This window comes from Anomaloglossus baeobatrachus, chromosome 11 (assembly GCF_048569485.1).
Source record: "Anomaloglossus baeobatrachus isolate aAnoBae1 chromosome 11, aAnoBae1.hap1, whole genome shotgun sequence".
Taxonomy (NCBI): Eukaryota; Metazoa; Chordata; class Amphibia; order Anura; family Aromobatidae; genus Anomaloglossus; species Anomaloglossus baeobatrachus.
In genome coordinates, this window is record NC_134363.1 from 180,567,583 (window position 1) to 180,588,365 (window position 20,783).

At 51.1% G+C, this 20,783-nt stretch overlaps 1 protein-coding gene across 1 annotated transcript; it reads left to right on the plus strand.

Annotated features, from left to right (window-relative positions):
• The first annotated feature begins 92 nt into the window (after positions 1 to 92).
• Positions 93 to 19,795, plus strand: TARDBP (TAR DNA binding protein). Its single transcript, XM_075327407.1, has 6 exons — positions 93 to 232; positions 9,643 to 9,892; positions 10,756 to 10,919; positions 11,015 to 11,155; positions 18,339 to 18,509; positions 19,239 to 19,795. The coding sequence occupies exons 2-6, from the start codon at positions 9,652 to 9,654 to the stop codon at positions 19,776 to 19,778; spliced, it is 1,257 nt and encodes a 418-aa protein (XP_075183522.1). The 5' UTR covers positions 93 to 232; positions 9,643 to 9,651; the 3' UTR covers positions 19,779 to 19,795.
• The last annotated feature ends 988 nt before the right edge of the window (positions 19,796 to 20,783 follow it).

The following is a 20,783-nucleotide window of genomic DNA, read 5'->3' on the forward strand; positions in this document are numbered from 1 at the left end:
GAGTCGGGAATCACAGGTGGAAGGTTTATCACCCCCCTGTGTACGGCAGTGGTAGCGCCCAGCAGGAGATAGCCGCTTGTGCCGAAGACGCCGGCGCCATTTTGTGACGGAGCCTTGGAGGAGTGAGGGGATCGCAGCAGAGCGCGGCGCCTGTGGTGATTGTGTCTAGTTTCCCGCTTTGTGAGTCTTTCGTCGACACCTGGGACCTCGCTCGTGACTCAACCTGGATCCTGTGAGTATGCGGCGGCCGGCGGGGAGGCGGTGTGTGGAGGCCGCATGGCCGGGGCTGCGGTGGGAGGGGCGGCTGCCGGGCCCGGGCCTGTGCTCCGCCACACGAGGCGCTGAGTAACCGCCATGCGCGGCCCCGTGACACCCGACCCCTATACACTTACACTTTATATTTTGTAATGTTAGTTTTCTATTTTCCTTTTTTGCCCCTCATCACCCTCATTCTCGGTAGGATCTCTTGTTGCAGTCAGTGAATGGAAAAGTTCCCTCTTGTTCACCGGGAGTGATGGTTTTGTAGTGGTGTAGGCCGGAGTGTTCTGCCAGCCACTGCCCCATCTAATGGAGTACATGCAGACCACCATTCACACACATGAGGGCTGCATGCCTTAAAGGGGTGGTTCACCCATATTTATTTGCCAGATCGGTATTATGCTAAGAAACAATGTTTCTCTACAATACCTTATGTGGGCAATAGTGCCTGTGAGCGGCGCCATTGTGGACCGCTATCCCGCCATTGCCTGATTACCGCCCCCTCCCCCGGGCTCCGTGACTTCGGATATCTGGTGATGTCACGTCAACTTCCTGCTGACCTGAAAAATATATCTTTGTACTGTGTTAGGCTGCCTTCACACATACGGTTTTTCCTGTGCGGCACAATCCGGCTCTTTGCAGGTAAAAAAACGCAACCTTTTTTTTTTTCCTGCCAGTTGCGTTTTTCCCCGTATAGACTTTCATTAGTGCTGGATTGTGACGCATGGCCTTGCGTTCGGTCCGGTTTTTGCCGGATGCGGCATATTTAGTCCATGCGGCGGCCGGATGGAACGTTGCCTGACACGTTGTTGTTTTTTTTTTTTTTTTTTTTGTCCGGCAAAAAAACCCGTATCTGGCCGATGCGGCGCTTTTTCCAATGCATGCCTATGGACGCCAGATGCGATGCGGCAAAAACCGCATCCGGCAGCTGCATGCGGTTTTTTGCACTGTGCATGTTCAGTAGCGTGCCGCAACCGGCAAAAACCGGACGGGCCGCATGGAAAAACCTTATGCAAAGGATGCAGTTTTTTCGCCGCTTCCGTTGCATAGGTTTTAGAGCCGGATTTAGCTGCACTGCAAAAACCAGAGGTGTGAAAGCAGCCTTAGGCTACTTTCACACATTAGGTTTTTTCCCATCAGGCACAATCCGGAAAAAAAACGAATAAAACAGATCCGTTTTATCCCCATTGATTTGTATTAGTGCTGGATTGTGCCTGATGGCCTTTCGTTGCATCCGGCTTTTGCCGGATCCGTCATAATTCGCTAATGCGGCAGCTGGATGGAACGCCTCTTGTAATCTTTGTCTCCGGCGCGATATGGCGAGATTTACAATGGATGCTGGATCCGGCGTAATGTGGCAAATGGATGCGACTGCTGGATCCGTTTTTGTAAACTGAGCATGCTCCAATTTATTGGAAAAATGGATCCAGCAATAAACGGACGAACTGGATGCAAAAACGGATGCGCTTGATCCTTTTTTTTTTTTGACAGATCAAGTATACCGGATCTGTGGGAAAGGATCAGGCGCATCCATTTCTTTTTCGCTCCTAATTGGGAGACCCAGACAGTGGGTGTATAGCTACTGCCTCTGGAGGCCGCACAAAGAACTACACTTAAAAGTGTAAGGCCCCTCCCCTTCTGGCTATACACCCTCCCGTAGGAGTACAGATTCCTCAGTTTTAGCTTTGTGCGCAAGGAGGTCAGACACGCACGCATAGCTCCATTGTTTTTAGTCAGCAGCAGCTGCTGACTATGTCGGATGGAAGAAAAGAGGGTCTATACAGACTCCCAGCATGCTCCCTTCTCACCCCACTTATGTCGGAGGTGTTTGTAAGGTTGAGGTACCCATTGCGGGTACGGCGGCAGGAGCCCACATGCTGATTCCTTCCCCATCCCTTTTTACAGGGCTCTGGGTGAAGTGGGATTTACCGGTCTCCAGGCACAGAGACCGTGCTCCATCTACAGCCCCTGGAGAAGATGCTGGATGGAGCGGAGTACATCAGGGACATGGCCCTGCTTCCTCAAGGTACTCTGTGTCCCCGTGTATCTGGCGCTCACACCGCAGCATGCTGGGTGTTGTAGTGCGCCGGGGGACATCAGCGCTGCGGCGCCTGTGCCATGGCCTCATTCAGCTTTGCTGAAGCAGGCACATTTATGGGAATAGGCCGCGCCGGCCGCTGGGACTGCGGCGCGGCTGGCACTTGTAGTGCGCCGGGGACTTCAGCGCGGCCTGCGCTTTTACGGCGGCCGCGCTGATAACTACAGTCCCCGGCTTTTGCGGCCTGCTTCCTTTCGTTCCCGCCCCCACACCTGCCAGTCAGGAGAGGGGCGGGACGCTGCCACGTCTAGAACTCGGTCGCGCCGGCCGCTCGAACAGCGGCGCGGCTGGCACTTGCGGTGCGCCGGGGACTTCAGCGCGGCCCGCGCTTTTACGGCGGCCGCGCTGATAACTCGAGTCCCCGGCTTTTGCGGCCTGCTTTTGTTCGTTCCCGCCCACAGACCTGCCAGTCAGGAGAGGGGCGGGACGCTGGCCAGGCATCAGCGCTGAGGGCTGGAGTCGTTTTTACATACTCCAGCCCTCACAGTCAGCACAGAGGGGACACTGTTCCCGCACTTTTGTTTGGGAACTCCCACGGACCGCCCCTCTCCACAGAAGCCGGCAGCCATTCCTGCTGACACGCTGAGCTGCAGAGGGGAGCCGGGGAGACCCAGACAAGGAATTCTGCGCCTCTTACCCGCTATTCAGCGGGCGGTAAGCAGCCCTCAGGGCTCTCCCCCTCTTGTGCCAGTAGTATTCTTAGTATTTTGTTTCTACAAATACTTTGTATTGCATAGCGCTGGTCGCCCTTTGGCTATAGACTCTCTCACATGCAGAGAGCCAGCAGCATGTCGCCCGTAAAACGCAAGGGTGCCAAGGCACAGACATTGTATGCTTCCTGCACCGCATGTGGGACTTTTCTACCGGCAGGCTCCACGGACCCCCATTGTGTGCAGTGCTCGGCCCCTGCGGCGCTTGCACAGTCGGGACCTCTGCTGGACGTGTCCCAGGGTGTACCACCTGTGAATGCTGTCCAGGTGACAGGAACTGAGTTTGCAGCTTTTGCTGACAGAATGTCTCTCACTATGTCACAAATTCTTGACACATTGCGAGCTAGGCCTGTACTTCAGACCACGGACACTGTGCATGTATTGCCCCCTGGTCCCCCTCAGCTCCTAGCTCCGGGACGGGCATCTACACCTCAGGGTGAAGACTCTGACTCGGACGATGGCCCCGGGCAGCCTAAGCGGGCTCGTTATGACGGGCCTTCACATTCATCTCAATGGTCTGGATCCCAGCGGGATGAATCTATGGGTGATGAGGCGGACTTAACTGATCAGGATTCTGATCCTGGGACCGCTCTCAATCTAGATACACCAGATGGTGACGCAATAGTTAATGATCTTATATTTAACATCAATAAGATGTTGAATATTTCCCCACCAGCTCCTCCTGTAGAGGAGTCAGCTTCGCAGCACGAGAGAATCCATTTCAGATACCCTAAGCGTACATTAAGCACTTTTCTGGACCACGCTGACTTCAGAGACGCAATCCAGAAACCCCACGCTTATCCTGAAAGGCGTTTTCCTAAACGACTTAAAGATACACGCTACCCTTTTCCCTCTGAAGTGGTCAAGGGTTGGACCCAGTGTCCAAAAGTGGATCCTCCAATTTCCAGGCTTGCAGCCAGATCCTTGGTTGCTGTTGAAGATGGAGCGGCACTTAAAGATGCCACTGACAGGCAGATGGAGCTCTGGCTGAAATCCATCTATGAAGCGATTGGAGCGTCATTAGCGCCTTCTTTTGCGGCCGTATGGGCACTCCAAGCTATCACGGCCGGGCTTGCGCGAGTCGACTCAGTCACACGTGCATTTGCCCCGCAGGTAGCACCATTGACCTCGCAAATGGCGGCATTCGCGTCGTACGCGATTAATGCTGTTCTTGACGCTACAAGCCGCACGGCAGTGGCGTCAGCCAACTCAGTTGTTTTGCGTAGGGCTCTGTGGTTGAGACATTGGAAAGCAGATTCTCATTCCAAGAAGTGCTTAACCAATTTGCCTTTTTCTCGTGACCGATTGTTTGGAGAGCGTTTGGATGAAATCATCAAACACTCCAAGGGTAAGGACTCTTCCTTACCGCAACACAGACAAAACAAGCCCCAACAGAGGAGGGGTCAGTCTGGTTATCGGTCCTTTCGAGGACAGGGCAGGTCCCAATTCGCCTCGTCAAAAAAGACTCAAAAGGACCAGAGACGTTCAAATTCTTGGAGGTCTCAGTCACGCCCAAAAAGACCAGCCGGAGGAACCGTTGCCAAAACGACGTCCTCCTGACTTGCGGTCTCCGATGCCCACACCCGCGGTCGGTGGGAGGCTGTCCCACTTTGGCGACATTTGGCTAGCAAATGTCAAAGACCGTTGGGTGAGAGATATTCTATCTCACGGGTACAGGATAGAGTTCGGTTCTCGTCCGCCAACTCGTTTCTTCAGAACTTCTCCACCACCAGACCGAGCCGATGCTCTGTTGCAGGCGGTGGCCGCTCTAAAGGCGGAAGGAGTGGTGACCTCCGTCCCTCTTCAGGAACAGGGTCACGGTTTTTACTCCAATCTGTTTGTGGTCCCAAAAAAGGACGGATCGTATCGTCCCGTCCTGGATCTGAAGTTGCTCAACAGACACGTAAAAGTCAGGAGGTTCCGGATGGAATCCCTACGCTCCGTCATAGCCTCAATGTCTCAGGGAGATTTTCTAGCATCAATAGACATCAAAGATGCGTATCTCCACGTGCCGATTGCACCAGAGCATCAGCGTTTCCTACGTTTCGTCATACACGACGAGCACCTACAGTTCGTAGCGTTACCCTTCGGTCTGGCAACAGCCCCCCGGGTCTTCACCAAAGTCATGGCAGCAGTAGTAGCTGTTCTGCACTCGCAGGGTCACTCGGTCATCCCGTACCTAGACGACCTGCTTATAAAGGCATCCTCTCAAGAAGCATGCCAACACAGTCTGAAGGTGGCGCTAGACACTCTCCAGACTTTCGGGTGGATTATCAACTTTCCAAAGTCTCATCTAACCCCGACCCAATCTCTGACTTATCTTGGCATGGAGTTTCATACTCTATCAGCGATAGTGAGGCTTCCACTGGACAAGCAGTGCTCGCTACGGACTGGAGTGCAATCTCTCCTTCAGAGCCAGTCGCACTCACTGAGGCGCCTCATGCATTTCCTAGGAAAGATGGTAGCAGCAATGGAGGCAGTCCCGTTCGCGCAGTTTCATCTGCGCCCTCTCCAATGGGACATTCTGCGCCAATGGGATGGGAAATCGACGTCCCTCGACAGGACTGTCTCCCTCTCTCAGACTGCCAAGGATTCTCTACGTTGGTGGCTTCTCCCCAACTCATTGTCACAGGGAAAGTCGTTCCTTCCCCCGTCCTGGGCAGTGGTCACGACAGATGCGAGCCTATCAGGGTGGGGAGCGGTGTTTCTCCACCACAGGGCTCAGGGGACGTGGACTCAGGAAGAGTCCACCTTGCAGATCAATGTTCTGGAAATCAGAGCAATCTACCTTGCCCTGCGAGCCTTCCAACAATGGCTGGAAGGCAAGCAGATTCGGATTCAGTCGGACAATTCCACGGCGGTGGCGTACATCAACCACCAAGGGGGAACACGCAGTCGCCAAGCTTTTCAAGAAGTCCAGCGGATTTTGACGTGGGTGGAAAGCAGAGCGTCCACCATATCTGCAGTTCACATCCCAGGCGTGGAAAACTGGGAAGCAGACTTTCTCAGTCGCCAGGGCATGGACGCAGGAGAATGGTCCCTTCACCCGGACGTGTTTCAACAGATCTGTTGCCGCTGGGGGTCGCCGGACGTCGATCTGATGGCGTCACGGCACAACAACAAGGTCCCAGTTTTCATGGCACGGTCTCACGATCACCGAGCGCTGGCGGCAGACGCCTTGGTTCAGGATTGGTCGCAATTCCGACTCCCCTATGTGTTCCCACCTCTAGCATTGTTACCCAGAGTTCTCCGGAAAATCAAGTCCGACTGCCAGCGAGCCATACTCGTCGCTCCAAATTGGCCAAGAAGGTCGTGGTACCCGGATCTGTGGCATCTCACGGTAGGCCAACCGTGGGCACTACCAGACCGTCCAGATCTGCTGTCTCAAGGGCCGTTTTTCCATCTGAATTCTGCGGCCCTGAACCTGACTGTGTGGCCATTGAGTCCTGGATCCTAGCGGCCTCAGGTTTATCTCAGGGAGTTGTTGCCACAATGAGACAGGCTAGAAAACCATCCTCAGCTAAGATCTATCACAGGACGTGGAAGATATTCTTAGCGTGGTGCTTGGCTCAAGGGTTTTCTCCCTGGCCATTTGCATTGCCAATTTTTCTTTCCTTCCTGCAGTCTGGGTTGGAAAAAGGTTTGTCCCTTAGCTCGCTTAAGGGTCAAGTCTCCGCGTTATCCGTATTCTTTCAGAAGCGCTTGGCACAGCTTTCTAAAGTACGCACGTTTCTCCAAGGAGTTTGTCATATCGTTCCTCCTTACAGACGGCCATTGGAACCCTGGGATCTGAACAAGGTTCTCCTTGCTCTTCAAAAGCCGCCTTTCGAGCCTTTGAAAGAGGTTCCCCTTTCTCGGCTTTCACAAAAGGTAGTTTTTCTTGTAGCGGTCACGTCTCTTCGAAGAGTGTCCGAGCTGGCGGCGTTATCTTGCAAATCTCCCTTCCTGGTATTTCACCAAGACAAGGTAGTACTGCGTCCAATTCCAGAGTTTTCTCCCAAGGTGGTTTCTTCCTTTCATCTCAATCAGGATATCACTTTGCCATCTTTGTGTCCGCATCCAGTTCACCAATTTGAAAAGGGTTTACATCTGTTGGACCTGGTGAGAGCACTCAGGATTTACATTTCTCGCACGGCGCCTCTACGCCGTTCGGATGCGCTCTTTGTCCTAGTCGCTGGTCAGCATAAGGGATCGCAAGCTTCCAAATCCACCCTGGCGCGGTGGATCAAGGAACCAATTCTTCACACATACCGTTCTGCTGGGCTTCAGATTCCATCTGGACTGAAGGCCCATTCTACCAGAGCCGTTGGTGCGTCCTGGGCGTTGAGGCATCAGGCTACGGCTCAGCAAGTGTGCCAGGCGGCTACCTGGTCGAGTCTGCACACGTTTACCAAACACTATCAAGTGCATACCTACGCTTCGGCAGACGCCAGCCTAGGTAGACAGGTCCTTCAGGCGGCGGTGGCCCACCTGTAGGAAGAGGCTGTATGACAGCCCGTTCATGTGGTATCTTTTTACCCACCCAGGGACTGCTTTTGGACGTCCCACTGTCTGGGTCTCCCAATTAGGAGCGAAAAAGAAGAAGGGAATTTTGTTTACTTACCGTAAATTCCTTTTCTTCTAGCTCCAATTGGGAGACCCAGCACCCGCCCTATCTGTTTTTAGGGTTTCGTTTTTTCGGGTGCACATGTTGTTCACGTTGTTTCTTAAGTTCTCCGATCTAGTTATCGGATTGAATTTGTTTTTGAAACTGTTATTGGCTTTCCTCCTTCTTGCTTTGGTACTAAAACTGAGGAATCTGTACTCCTACGGGAGGGTGTATAGCCAGAAGGGGAGGGGCCTTACACTTTTAAGTGTAGTTCTTTGTGCGGCCTCCAGAGGCAGTAGCTATACACCCACTGTCTGGGTCTCCCAATTGGAGCTAGAAGAAAAGGAATTTACGGTAAGTAAACAAAATTCCCTTCTTTTGCATATTCTGCGCCGGATCTGTTGAATCAGGCACACGCCGAATTGTGCCTGATGCCAAAAAACTGATGTGTGAACGTAGCCTAAGGCTGCTTTCTCACATCCGGGTTTTGCAGTGCTGCTCAATCCGGCTCAAAAACCTATGCAATGAATGCGGCGAAAAAAATGGATCCGTGGCATGTTTTTCCTTGCGGCCTGTCCATTTTTTTTTCACGGATCTGGCGTTCATAGGCTTGCATTGTAAATCACGCCATGCGTTTTTTTCGCAGCACAAAGTGCCAGGCAACGTTCCTTCCGGCGCCGCGTGGGCTAAATATGCCGCATCCGGCAAAAGAAAACGCAATGCAAGGCCTTGCGGCACAATACGGCGCTAATGCAAGTCTATGCGGAAAAAATGCACCCGCAGCAAAAAAACTGGTTGCGTTTTTTCTGCCAAGCGCCATATTGTGCCGCTCAGCAAAAACCGGATGTCTGAAAGCAGCCTTAGAAGTTATCACCTCTGATGGACAGCTCCTTTTAACTAGATAATAAATAAGTTGGGATCTTAAAACAACTCCTTTTACAAGATTACTTTGGCCACTGTTTTTATGGCCTCATTGCATGTAAATTGCTAATGATGAATCTGCGGCTCTCCAGTCTGACATTACATTTGCTGATAGAGTGGAGTGTGGCATGCTGGGAGCTGTAGTTTTCCAATTGTTTAAAGGAAATGTCAGTAGGATCCATCATCCCAAGACGTCATGTAGTTAATAGGAAGCTGAATAACATGATTCCTTGATATCTGATGTGAAATGCCCCAGAAAAGCATGCTTTCTTTTATGCAACGTTCCATGTGATGGGCCGGACACTCATCTGCACCAGAATCTGCCTCCAGGGACTAACGTAAATAAAAGGTGTGACACATGTAGCACAGAACAGAGGACCTTGTCATCTTCCAAACACGTTTGCTGCAGCTCACACAGCTCTGCTGTATTACACTATTCCAGCTCTGCTGCTGGAGATGAAAGCTGAACCTGCAGAAGTGTCCGGTATAATCGCACACAGCTCTGCTGTATTACAATATTCCAGCTCTGCTGCTGGAGATGAAAGCTGAACCTGCAGAAGTGTCCGGTATAATCGCACACCGCTCTGTGGTGAGATTCGGAGAGCGGCCATCACAACACTAATAACACCCCTGTGTATGTAAAATAAGCTCTGGAGCCGGAGTCTCCTGCAGATCAGTGTCCGGCCCATAGCCTTGAACATTTACACGTAAGAATAACATGGCTTTCTCTGGAATGTGCCATCATTTCGCAGATATTTAGGTATAATCTGCACAGGATGACTATTCACACAAAATAGACGCTCCTGCATCAAATAAATCCCACTAATTAAATACTGAATGAAACCTTCCCCCAATGTGTACGGTCACATGACTTGCCGTTAGCATAATCTGAAGCTCCATAACATACACTAATGTGTGATGTGTGACCAGGCTCTTGTAAAGGTCTATATTGACCGTTAGGATTGCTACATCCACTAGGTGGTGCTAGAGATTCTTCCTTCTAAGGAGGCTGTGTCTTGTATAAAGTGACTTGTGATGTAGTGTGTTAACAGTCTCCTTGCTTTTAGTTTGCAGCCATGGAGATGGAATATATCCGTGTGGCGGAGGACGAGAATGAGGAGCCAATGGAAATTCCATCAGAGGATGACGGCACTGTGCTGCTGTCTACCGTGACCGCTCAGTTTCCTGGAGCCTGCGGCCTACGGTACCGGAATCCAGTGAATCAGTGCATGCGCGGCGTCCGCCTGGTAGAGGGCATCCTGCACGCTCCGGAGAGCGGATGGGGAAATCTCGTGTATGTCGTGAACTACCCCAAAGGTGAGATGTTCTGTGGGTTTGTGTGGTAACGTCTATGGGAGGGAATGCTGCTGGTATGGCTGTAAGGTCTGCACTCGATCCAGATACTTGTGTGCTTGTGAAGGCAAAAGGTCAAGATCCTCTTCAGGGTTTATCTGCAGATAACCGAAATGCGTTTGTCCATGAGACATGTGCAGCAAATGAGATTTAAAGGGAACCTGTTGTACAATTTTTTATTTTTTTTTTTTTTTTTTTTAATTGCCGTAATGTGTTTTTGAAATGATACAATGGGCATCACTAGCATGGTTTCAAAAACAAAAAATCCATGTATTTATCTAATAAAAAAACCCTCTACTTTTTATGCTTGGGTGAATGCAGTACTTGCCTGGGGTTTCAGTCATAGGAGCAGCACTTCTGCTGGGTTCAGGCCCAATTCTGTTTTGAACTTGTTCATACCCCACCACCACTTCTGCTTTGCTGAGCGCCGCCCATTACGGTCACATGGTCGGAATATCGCCACAGATCCTTGTGACCGTAATGGACGGAGCTCAGCAAATGGCTAGTGGGGGGTGCAGGACCTGTGGTGATGTCGTGACTAATGGGCAGAGCTCACCAAAGAAGTGGTGGTGGGCATGACTCTGTACAGATGAGCCTATAACAGTGAAGTAAACCTAAACTACCACATTTACCAAGGGGACTGCTTCTCTACTATGCCACTGATCTTCTGGCCTCCTGCATGGGCCGGCCAGCCAAAAAAATGGGAGACCAGAGTGTAGCCACCTGATAGCTTATGAGTATTGCAGCTTGAGATTGATATTGTTGAAGTCTATGACTACTTTCCTTTCAAGACCAGGCTATAATAACTTTCATTTCATTTTTTGCAGACAACAAAAGGAAGATGGATGAAACCGATGCTTCTTCTGCTGTTAAAATTAAGCGAGCGGTAACAAAAACCTCTGACCTCATTGTGCTCGGCTTACCATGGAAAACAACGGAGCAGGATCTGAAGGACTACTTCAGCACCTACGGAGAAGTCATCATGGTGCAGGTACTGATGCCGCTGACTATCATGGGCTCTTGTTAATGAGCTGCAATATGACCTTTATTGCCACTTAACACTTTTTTTTTACTTTTTGTTCTCAGGTTAAAAAAGACGCCAAAACCGGTCAATCTAAAGGTTTTGGGTTTGTAAGGTTCACGGAGTACGAGACTCAAGTGAAGGTGATGTCCCAGCGCCACATGATAGACGGGAGATGGTGCGACTGCAAACTGCCCAATTCCAAGGTAACGCTGCATCCGTGTCATTCTTGTGCACATTGGTCATGTATACACATGAGGGGGTCAATGGCACTTGTAATTCTGATATTAATATGTTAAAAACTTAAACTTAAAAAAATAAATCCACAGTACTAAACGTGGAGTTTCAGAAAGTGCTGATTAGCAGCTCTGCATTCAGTTATTTATTATAGCGCCATCAATTCCATGGCGGTGTACATGTGAAAGGGGTGTACATAATAGGGACAAGTACAATAATCATAAACAGTACAAGAGTTACATCTATGTATGTGAGGGCTTGTACATACGATAGCATGCACTAATATTTGTATTTGAACAATTCCTGGGACATGTCACCCAGTGTAGCAACTATGGGTGTAGCCTTTTTTTTTAACCTATTGGTGTCTGTAAACATAACCGCTACATGAAGAATTAGTGCAACTCGAGTACGCATTGCATAATATTTTTAATAAGCATTGCTTGTATGTTTTTGTTTAGATGGTAACCTGCACCCACTGTTACCATCAGTTATTGATCTTTCTTCAGCGCTCTATTGGGAGACCCAGACGATTGGGGTATAGCTACTGCCCTCCGGAGGCCACACAAAGCACTACACTAAAAAGTGCAAGGCCCCTCCCCTTCTGGCTATACCCCCCCGTGGTATCACGGGTACTCCAGTTTTCAAGCTTTGTGCGAAGGAGGTCAGACATTCCATGCATAGCTCCACAGATTTTAGTCAGCAGTAGCTGCTGACTATTTCGGATGGAAGAAAAGAGGGCCCATATAGGGTTCCCAGCATGCTCCCTTCTCACCCGTAGATGGTGTTGTAAGGTTGAGGTACCTATTGCTGGTACAGGGGCTGGAGCCCCACATGCTGTTTTCCTTCCACATCCCCCTGAGGGGCTCTGAGGAAGTGGGATCCTGCCGGCCTCAAAGCTCTGACGCCGGGCTCCATCCACAGACCCATAGCACCTGGTGGATGCCGAGCAGGAGTACCATCAGGGACAGGCCCTGCATCATACAGGTACTCTGTGTCCCCGGCAGGCACAGACACACTCCGGGCTGGCTGGGTGTTGTAGTGCGCCGGGGACCGTAACGCTAGAGCTAGTGTTCCTACAGTTTAACTGGGGGACTTTTTTCTGTGTTGTGGGAACGCAGCGCCGACCCCCGCTGGACCGGCGGCGCTGCTGTGACTTTTAGTTCGCCGGGGACACGCCGACCGCGCTTTTACGGCGGTGGCGTTTATAAATCTAGTCCCCGGCTTTTGCGGCCTAGGACGCCGGCAGCTCCGATTCGTTCCCGCCCCCACCCTGTCAATCAGGGTAGGGGAGAGACGCTGTTTCACGGCAGCGACGAGGGCTGGAGCCTGATTTACATGCTCCAGCCCTCTCACTAGGCACAGAGGGAAGCAGGCTTCCCGCTCTTAGTCAGGAACGCCCAGGGCCCGCCCCCCCCTCCTCTCTCAGGACGCCGGCAGCCATTACATGCATGTCTGGCTGGAGGAGGGACGCAAGGCTCTGGGAGACCTGGACTAGGGGGCTTTGGAGATCACACACCCGCTCTTAAGCGGGCGGTAAGCGGCTTTTCAGCTGGCCCCTCTAGTGCCTGTGTGTTTTAGTGTACTGTGTCACTGGACATATATATATTTCCTTATTGCTTGCACTGTGAGGTCGCTTCCTGGCTGTATACCCAGATCGCTCTGAGGAGGCAGCAACATGTCATCCACAAAACGCAAGGCTGCCAAGGCTAGGGCTGTGTACACTGCGTGTGCTGCATGTGGGGCTGCTCTACAAGCAGGCTCCAAGGACCCCCATTGTGTGCAATGCTCAGATCCGGTGCTGCTTCGCCAGCCGGAGTCAGGAGAGATAGTGACCCAGGCTGAGACGCCTGTAAGTCCTGCCCCGGTGTCAGGGACAGACTTTGCAGTTTTTGCTGATAATATGTCTGTGACTATGGCAAAAATCCTTGAAACTTTGCAATCCATGCCTGGGGCTCAGTCTATGGACACGGCGAGGTCTCTGTCCTCTAATCCCCCTCAGTTGGATTTAATCCAGACTGCAAGGGGGTCCCCGGCTTCACAGGCTGAGTATTATGACTCAGATGATAGCCCCAGCCACCCTAAGCGGGCTCGCTGGGAAAGACCCTCAACGTCATCACACTGCTCAGGGTCTCAGCGCAATCAGTCGCTCTGTGATGCGTCTGATGAGAGTGATCAGGAGTCTTATCCTGGAACCCCTCTCAATCTGGATACCCCGGATGGGGACGCCATGGTAAACGAGCTTATCTCAGCCATCAATAGACTGTTGGATATTTCTCCCCCAGCCCCTTCTGCAGAGGAGGCAGCTGCAGAGCAGGAGAAGTTTCGTTTTCTCTATCCCAAGCGTAAATTAAGTGCTTTCTTGGATCACTCTGACTTCAGAGAGTCAATCCAGAAACACGACGCTCATCCAGAAAGGCGTTTCTCTAAACGTTCTAAGGATACACGTTTTCCTTTCCCCCCTGATGTGGTCAAGCGCTGGACCCAGTGTCCAAAAGTTGACCCCCCGACTTCCAAACTTGCAGCTAGATCCATAGTTGCAGTGGAGGATGGCGCTTCACTTAAGGATGCCAATGACAGACAGATGGACCTCTGGTTAAAATCTGTCTATGAAGCAATCAGCGCGTCGTTTGCTCCAGCATTCGCAGCCGTATGGGCACTCCAAGCTATTTCAGCAGGGTTAGCAAAAGTGGATGCTATCTTACATCCAGCGGTGCCGCAAGTGGCGTCCCTTACCTCGCAGATGTCCGCGTTTGCGTCTTACGCTATCAATGCGGTCCTAGAATCTACCAGCCGCACCTCAATGGCGTCCGCCAATTCGGTAGTTTTGCGCAGAGCCTTGTGGTTAAAGGACTGGAAAGCAGATGCTGGTTCCAAAAAATGTTTAACCAGCCTGCCTTTATCTAGAGATAGACTGTTTGGCGAGCCATTGGCCGACATCATTAAACAGTCCAAGGGTAAAGACTCTTCTTTGCCCCAGCCCAGAACAAGCAAACCTCAGCAGAAAAAGTGGCAGCAGAGGTTTCAGTCCTTTCGAGGTTCGGGCAAGACACAATTCTCCTCGTCCAAAGGGACTCAGAGGACGCAAAGAAGCTCAGATTCCTGGCGGGCTCACGCGCGCCCCAAGAAAGCAAATGGAGGAACCGCTTCCAAAGCGGCTACCTCATGACTTCCAGCTCCCCCCCTCCGCATCTCCGGTCGGGGGCAGGCTCTCCCGCTTTTCCGTTATTTGGATGTCACAGGTCAAAGACCGGTGGGTGACAGACATTTTGTCTCGCGGGTACAGAATCGAGTTCAGTTCTCGTCCTCCAGCTCGGTTCTTCAGAACCTCCCCACATCCAGACCGAGCAGATGCCCTGCTGCAGGCGGTGGACTCCCTAAGAGCGGAAGGAGTAGTGGTTCCTGTACCGCCTCAGGAACAAGGGAGAGGGTTTTACTCCAATCTCTTTGTGGTTCCAAAAAAGGACGGCTCGTTCCGTCCTGTTCTGGATCTAAAGCTGCTCAACAAACATGTGCACGCCAGGCGGTTCCGGATGGAAACCCTCCGCTCTGTCGTGGCCTCAATGTCTCAAGGAGACTTCCTTGCCTCAATAGACATCAAAGATGCTTATCTCCACGTGCCAATTGCTACAGAACATCAACGTTTTCTACGTTTTGTGATAGGAAACGAACATCTTCAGTTCGTAGCTCTGCCATTCGGTCTGGCGACAGCCCCACGGGTTTTCACCAAGGTCATGGCGGCAGTGGTAGCGGTCTTGCACTCTCAGGGACACTCGGTGATCCCTTACCTAGACGATCTACTTGTCAAGGCACCCTCTCAAGAGGCATGCCAACTCAGTCTACATGCTACACTGGAGACTCTACAGACGTTCGGATGGATCATCAACTTTCCAAAGTCGAATCTGTCTCCGACACAGTCACTAACGTATCTTGGCATGGAGTTCCATACTCGAGCAGCGAGAGTGAAGCTTCCGCTGAACAAGCAGCGGTCACTACAGACAGGGGTGCAATCCCTCCTTCAGGGCCAGTCGCACCCCTTACGGCGCCTCATGCACTTCCTCGGGAAGATGGTGGCAGCCATGGAAGCAGTTCCCTTTGCGCAGTTTCATCTGCGTCCACTTCAATGGGACATTCTCCGCCAATGGGACGGGAAGTCAACGTCCCTGGACAGGAAAGTCTCTCTTTCCCAGACGGCCAAGGACTCTCTACAATGGTGGCTCCTTCCCACCTCATTGTCTCAGGGAAGATCCTTCCTGCCCCCATCCTGGGCAGTGGTCACGACAGATGCGAGTCTGTCAGGGTGGGGAGCAGTGTTTCTCCACCACAGGGCTCAGGGGACGTGGACTCCGCAGGAGTCCACCCTTCAGATCAATGTTCTGGAAATCAGAGCAGTGTATCTTGCCCTACTAGCCTTCCAGCAGTGGCTGGAAGGAAGGCAGATCCGAATTCAGTCGGACAACTCCACAGCGGTGGCATACATCAACCACCAAGGGGGGACACGCAGTCGGCAAGCCTTCCAGGAAGTCCGGCGGATTCTGATGTGGGTGGAAGCCACGGCCTCCACCATATCCGCAGTTCACATCCCCGGCGTAGAAAACTGGGAAGCAGACTTCCTCAGTCGCCAGGGCATGGACGCAGGGGAATGGTCCCTTCACCCGGACGTGTTTCAGGAAATCTGTCGCCGATGGGGAGTGCCGGACGTCGACCTAATGGCGTCCCGGCACAACAACAAGGTCCCGGCATTCATGGCGAGGTCGCGCGATCAAAGAGCTCTGGCGGCAGACGCATTGGTTCAAGATTGGTCGCAGTTCCGGCTCCCATACGTCTTTCCACCTCTGGCACTCTTGCCCAGAGTGTTACGCAAGATCAGATCCGATTGCAGCCGCGTCATACTCGTCGCCCCAGACTGGCCGAGGAGATCGTGGTATCCGGATCTGTGGCATCTCACGGTCGGTCGACCGTGGTCACTGCCAGACCGACCAGACTTACTGTCCCAAGGGCCGTTTTTCCATCAGAATTCTGCGGCCCTGAACCTGACTGTGTGGCCATTGAGTCCTGGATCCTAGCGTCTGCAGGATTATCTCAAGGAGTCGTAGCCACAATGAGACAAGCTAGGAAGTCAACGTCTGCTAAGATCTACCACAGAACGTGGAAGATTTTCTTATCTTGGTGCTCTGCACAGAGAGTATCCCCTTGGCCATTTGCATTGCCCACCTTTCTTTCCTTCCTGCAATCGGGGTTGGAAAAGGGCTTGTCGCTCAGCTCCATTAAAGGGCAAGTCTCGGCACTGTCGGTGTTTTTTCAGAAGCGTCTAGCACGTCTTCCTAAGGTGCGCACGTTCCTACAGGGGGTCTGTCATATTGTGCCCCCGTACAAGCGGCCGTTAGATCCATGGGATCTGAACAGAGTACTTGTTGCTCTGCAAAAGCCGCCCTTCGAGCCTCTAAAGGACGTTGCCACTTTCTGTGACAGGCGAGAAAAGGAGTTTCTTGTCGCGATCACATCGCTTCGGCGAGTGTCCGAGCTGGCAGCTTTGTCATCCAAGGCTCCTTTCCTGGTGTTCCACCAGGACAAGGTAGTGCTGCGCCCCATTCCGGAGTTTCTCCCTAAGGTCGTATCCTCGTTTCATCTTAATCAGGATATATCCTTGCCTTCCTTTTACCCTCATCCGGTTCACCGGTATGAAAAGGACTTACGTTTGCTAGATCTGGTGAGAGCACTCAGAATCTACATTTCCCGCACGGCGCCCATGCGCCGTTCCGATGCTCTTTTTGTCCTTGTCGCTGGTCCGCGCAAGGGATTGCAGGCTTCTAAAGCCACCCTGGCTCGATGGATCAAAGAACCAATTCTAGAGGCCTACCGCTCTGCGGGGCTTCCGGTTCCTTCAGGGCTAAAAGCCCACTCAACCAGAGCCGTGGGTGCGTCCTGGGCATTACGACACCAGGCTTCGGCTCAACAGGTGTGCCAGGCAGCAACCTGGTCCAGTCTGCACACTTTCACCAAGCATTATCAGGTGCATACCTATGCTTCGGCGGATGCCAGCTTAGGTAGAAGAGTCCTGCAGGCGGCAGTGACATCCCCGTAGGGGAGGGCTGTTTTTTTGCAGCTCTAACATGAGGTATTTCTTTACCCACCCAGGGACAGCTTTTGGACGTCCCAATCGTCTGGGTCTCCCAATAGAGCGCTGAAGAAGAAGGGAATTTTGTTACTTACCGTAAATTCCTTTTCTTCTAGCTGTTATTGGGAGACCCAGCACCCGCCCTGTTGTCCTTCGGGATTTTTTTGTTGTTTGCGGGTACACATGTTCATGTTGAACGGTTTTTTCGGTTCTCCGATGTTTCTCGGAGTTAATTTGTTTAAACCAGTTATTGGCTTCCTCCTTCTTGCTTTGGCACTAAAACTGGAGTACCCGTGATACCACGGGGGGGTATAGCCAGAAGGGGAGGGGCCTTGCACTTTTTAGTGTAGTGCTTTGTGTGGCCTCCGGAGGGCAGTAGCTATACCCCAATCGTCTGGGTCTCCCAATAAGAGCTAGAAGAAAAGGAATTTACGGTAAGTAACAAAATTCCCTTCTTTGCTTGTAATTATAAAGGGGTTGTCTGGTACTCTTAACATTGAAGAATTATCCTTTTAGGATAGGTCATCAATGTCTGGTGGGGGTACGATACTTGGCACCCCCACCCCAAATCAACTGTTAGCGGTGTTTGAAACTACTCAGTTGCAGACCTGCATAAGTGTCTATTGTATAGTGGTCGTGGCTGAGTACTTCATATCCGTTCCCTATTTAAATCAATAGGGAGCAGAGGTGCAGTACCAGTGAGTGGCCACTACTCCCTGTGCAGCGCCATAACTGGAGTATTTCCATCCAGCGGTGATAGCACCAGGAATATCTGATCGGCGGGGGTGCTGGGTGTCGCACTCCCACAGAGCAGACAATGACGGCCTATCCTAAGGATACATCAATGTTAAAATCCCAGAAAACTCCTTTTTAATGCAGGATAAAATGATGTTTGACCACTTCTGCAAACCCAGAGATTTCAAAGAATTACCACTCTATGTTCGTGTAACACGACTGCACCATTGTTTAGTTTGCAGCCTGAAGGGGTCAGCCCATCCTCATGGGAAACATCTTTATTCATTGTGGTTCCTTTACAGCAAAGCCCGGATGAGCCAATGCGCAGCCGTAAAGTGTTTGTTGGCCGCTGCACGGAGGATATGAGCGCTGAGGAGCTGCGCCAGTTCTTTATCCAGTACGGAGAGGTTGTGGACGTCTTCATCCCAAAGCCGTTCAGAGCATTTGCCTTCGTGACTTTTGCTGACGATCAGGTAAGAGGTGAAATGCAGACCAGCAGTATTTCTGACGATTTGCCATGATTGACTGTTTTACCAGGCCTTTATTACATTCATGCATGAGCATGTCCATTAGGTAGTTTTCATAAAAAAAAAATAGCATCAGACATGCTAAAAAAACAACAAACCCCCTTGTCGAAAGGTCCGCAGAGGTGGGTGCGTGTGGTCACTTCTACCAACTGGGGGATTAGACCCCCACTCATTAACCTGTAACAGCAGGTATTGGCCCAGTGTATATAGTGAACCCTTTACCGGTCACACCACAGTAATGGCTTTGTGCCTGTTAGTGGTGACTTGTCACTTTGTATATGTAGTCCGATCTGTAAGTGATGGTTCTGTCCCGGCTTTTCCTTTGCCCATGAGTCCACTGGGTGGTGGTAATATGTAATTCTCCGCATGCAGTAATAAGTATTTCAGCCAGGACCGCCCATTGGACTCCTTGGCGGAGATCTAATAAACATTCACTATGGTATAGCGTGCCGCCTGCACATTACACAATGTATCCTGCAGTCATACATTAGATTATTCCTTTCAGCCTCAGGTAAATTGGATTTAGGGTATTCTTATTATTGGTTTGACTGCTAATGTCAAAGATAACATATTTAAGGCCTGATGTCGGGGGTCTTTTCCCAGCCATTGGTGCTATTGTTTTGTGTCCTTGTAGGTGACACCCCTCTAAGTGCCTGTCTCTTATTTTTTTCCAAGGTTGCCCAGTCTCTGTGCGGAGAAGATCTCATTATCAAAGGAGTCAGTGTTCATGTGTCTACGGCGGAGCCGAAACACAATAATAACAATAGGAGCCCTTTGGAGAGGGGTGGCAGATTCCCAGGCCCCAACTTTGGGAATCAGGGGTACCCTAATAACAGGCCAAACAGTGGTGCACTTGGTAACAATCAGCCCAATAATATGGGGGGAGGTGGCGGTGGGGGAGGCGGCATGAACTTCGGGGCATTTAGCATTAACCCCGCGATGATGGCAGCCGCACAGGCAGCTCTACAGAGCAGCTGGGGTATGATGGGCATGCTGGCTAGTCAGCAGAATCAGCCTGGCCCACAGGGAAACAACCCGCCCCAAGGCAACCAGCCACGAGACCAGCCGCAGGGCTTTGGCTCTGCCAGTAACTCCTATGGATCGAACTCTGGGGCCATAGGCTGGGGTTCTCCTAATGCCGGCTCCGGCGGCACTGGCTTCAATGGGGGCTTCAGCTCGAGCATGGAATCAAAGTCCTCTGGGTGGGGTATGTAGATGGTATGGCAGGTGTGGAGGGGGAGCGGGGGGGGGGTGTTTGGGGTAAATGAACATTTCCTAATTTTATGGTAAGTACTATGTTAAATGCAGTTACAGACCTATTGTTCCTCGAGGTTTTCTTCAAGTTTGCAGGTGGTTCAGCTGTATATCCTCTATGAAGGAACCAGGTGGTGCGATCCCAAGTGTAAATGATCTATGAACCCCAACTGCACATTGAAGAAAACCCCTTGCCTTTTGTTTGGTGTTGCCCAGTGATTAACTTAAAACCATTTTATATGTTAATTTTTTTTTATTTTTTTTTCTTCTCTGATGTTAATGAGAATCACATCTTGTTTAGAGCAGTCTTCCTTCCCCTTATTGTGTTCACTGCTCCAACCACCGACCTCTGCTCCGCACACTTGTCTCTCTGGGACCTGGCACTCGCTTCTGTTTTAAACCTGGAATCATTCCTTCACCACCCCCCCATCCCAGCAAGAAACCTGCTGCACACGGCCATGCTTAAGACGGTGGGTGATCCAATTTTTGTCCACTATATTTCATGGAAGTCGTGACCAGCGCTTTTGAGAACGCACGGCTGTGAGATGGATCCAGAAGGCTGTTTGAACCGTGGGCTTGTTGGTACCAAGGCATGAGAGGCTTGGGGTATGAGCGAGGAAGCGGAGCGCGTGCAGAGACCTGGTGGTGCATTTTGGAATATTTTTTTATTTTTTTTCTAAGCGTTAAAGATGTGTCTCTCAATCCGGTGGCCCTGGTGAGCGTGTGCCGAGAGCAGTGGGAGCCAGTAACGTACGAATGTCTCTTGCATTCAAAGGACTCGTTCATTTGGAAGACTGGGGCTTATGTATTTTTTTGTTTCATGCTATAAAAGTTTGAATAGGTTTGTGTACAAAGGAAACAAATTTTTTTTTTTTTTTTCTTCTCCCTTTTCCTTGAAATGTTTACTGCTGTGAATGCTGTATGAGGTGTGCACTCTTATCTGTTTAATGACCTTGTGAGTCCTTG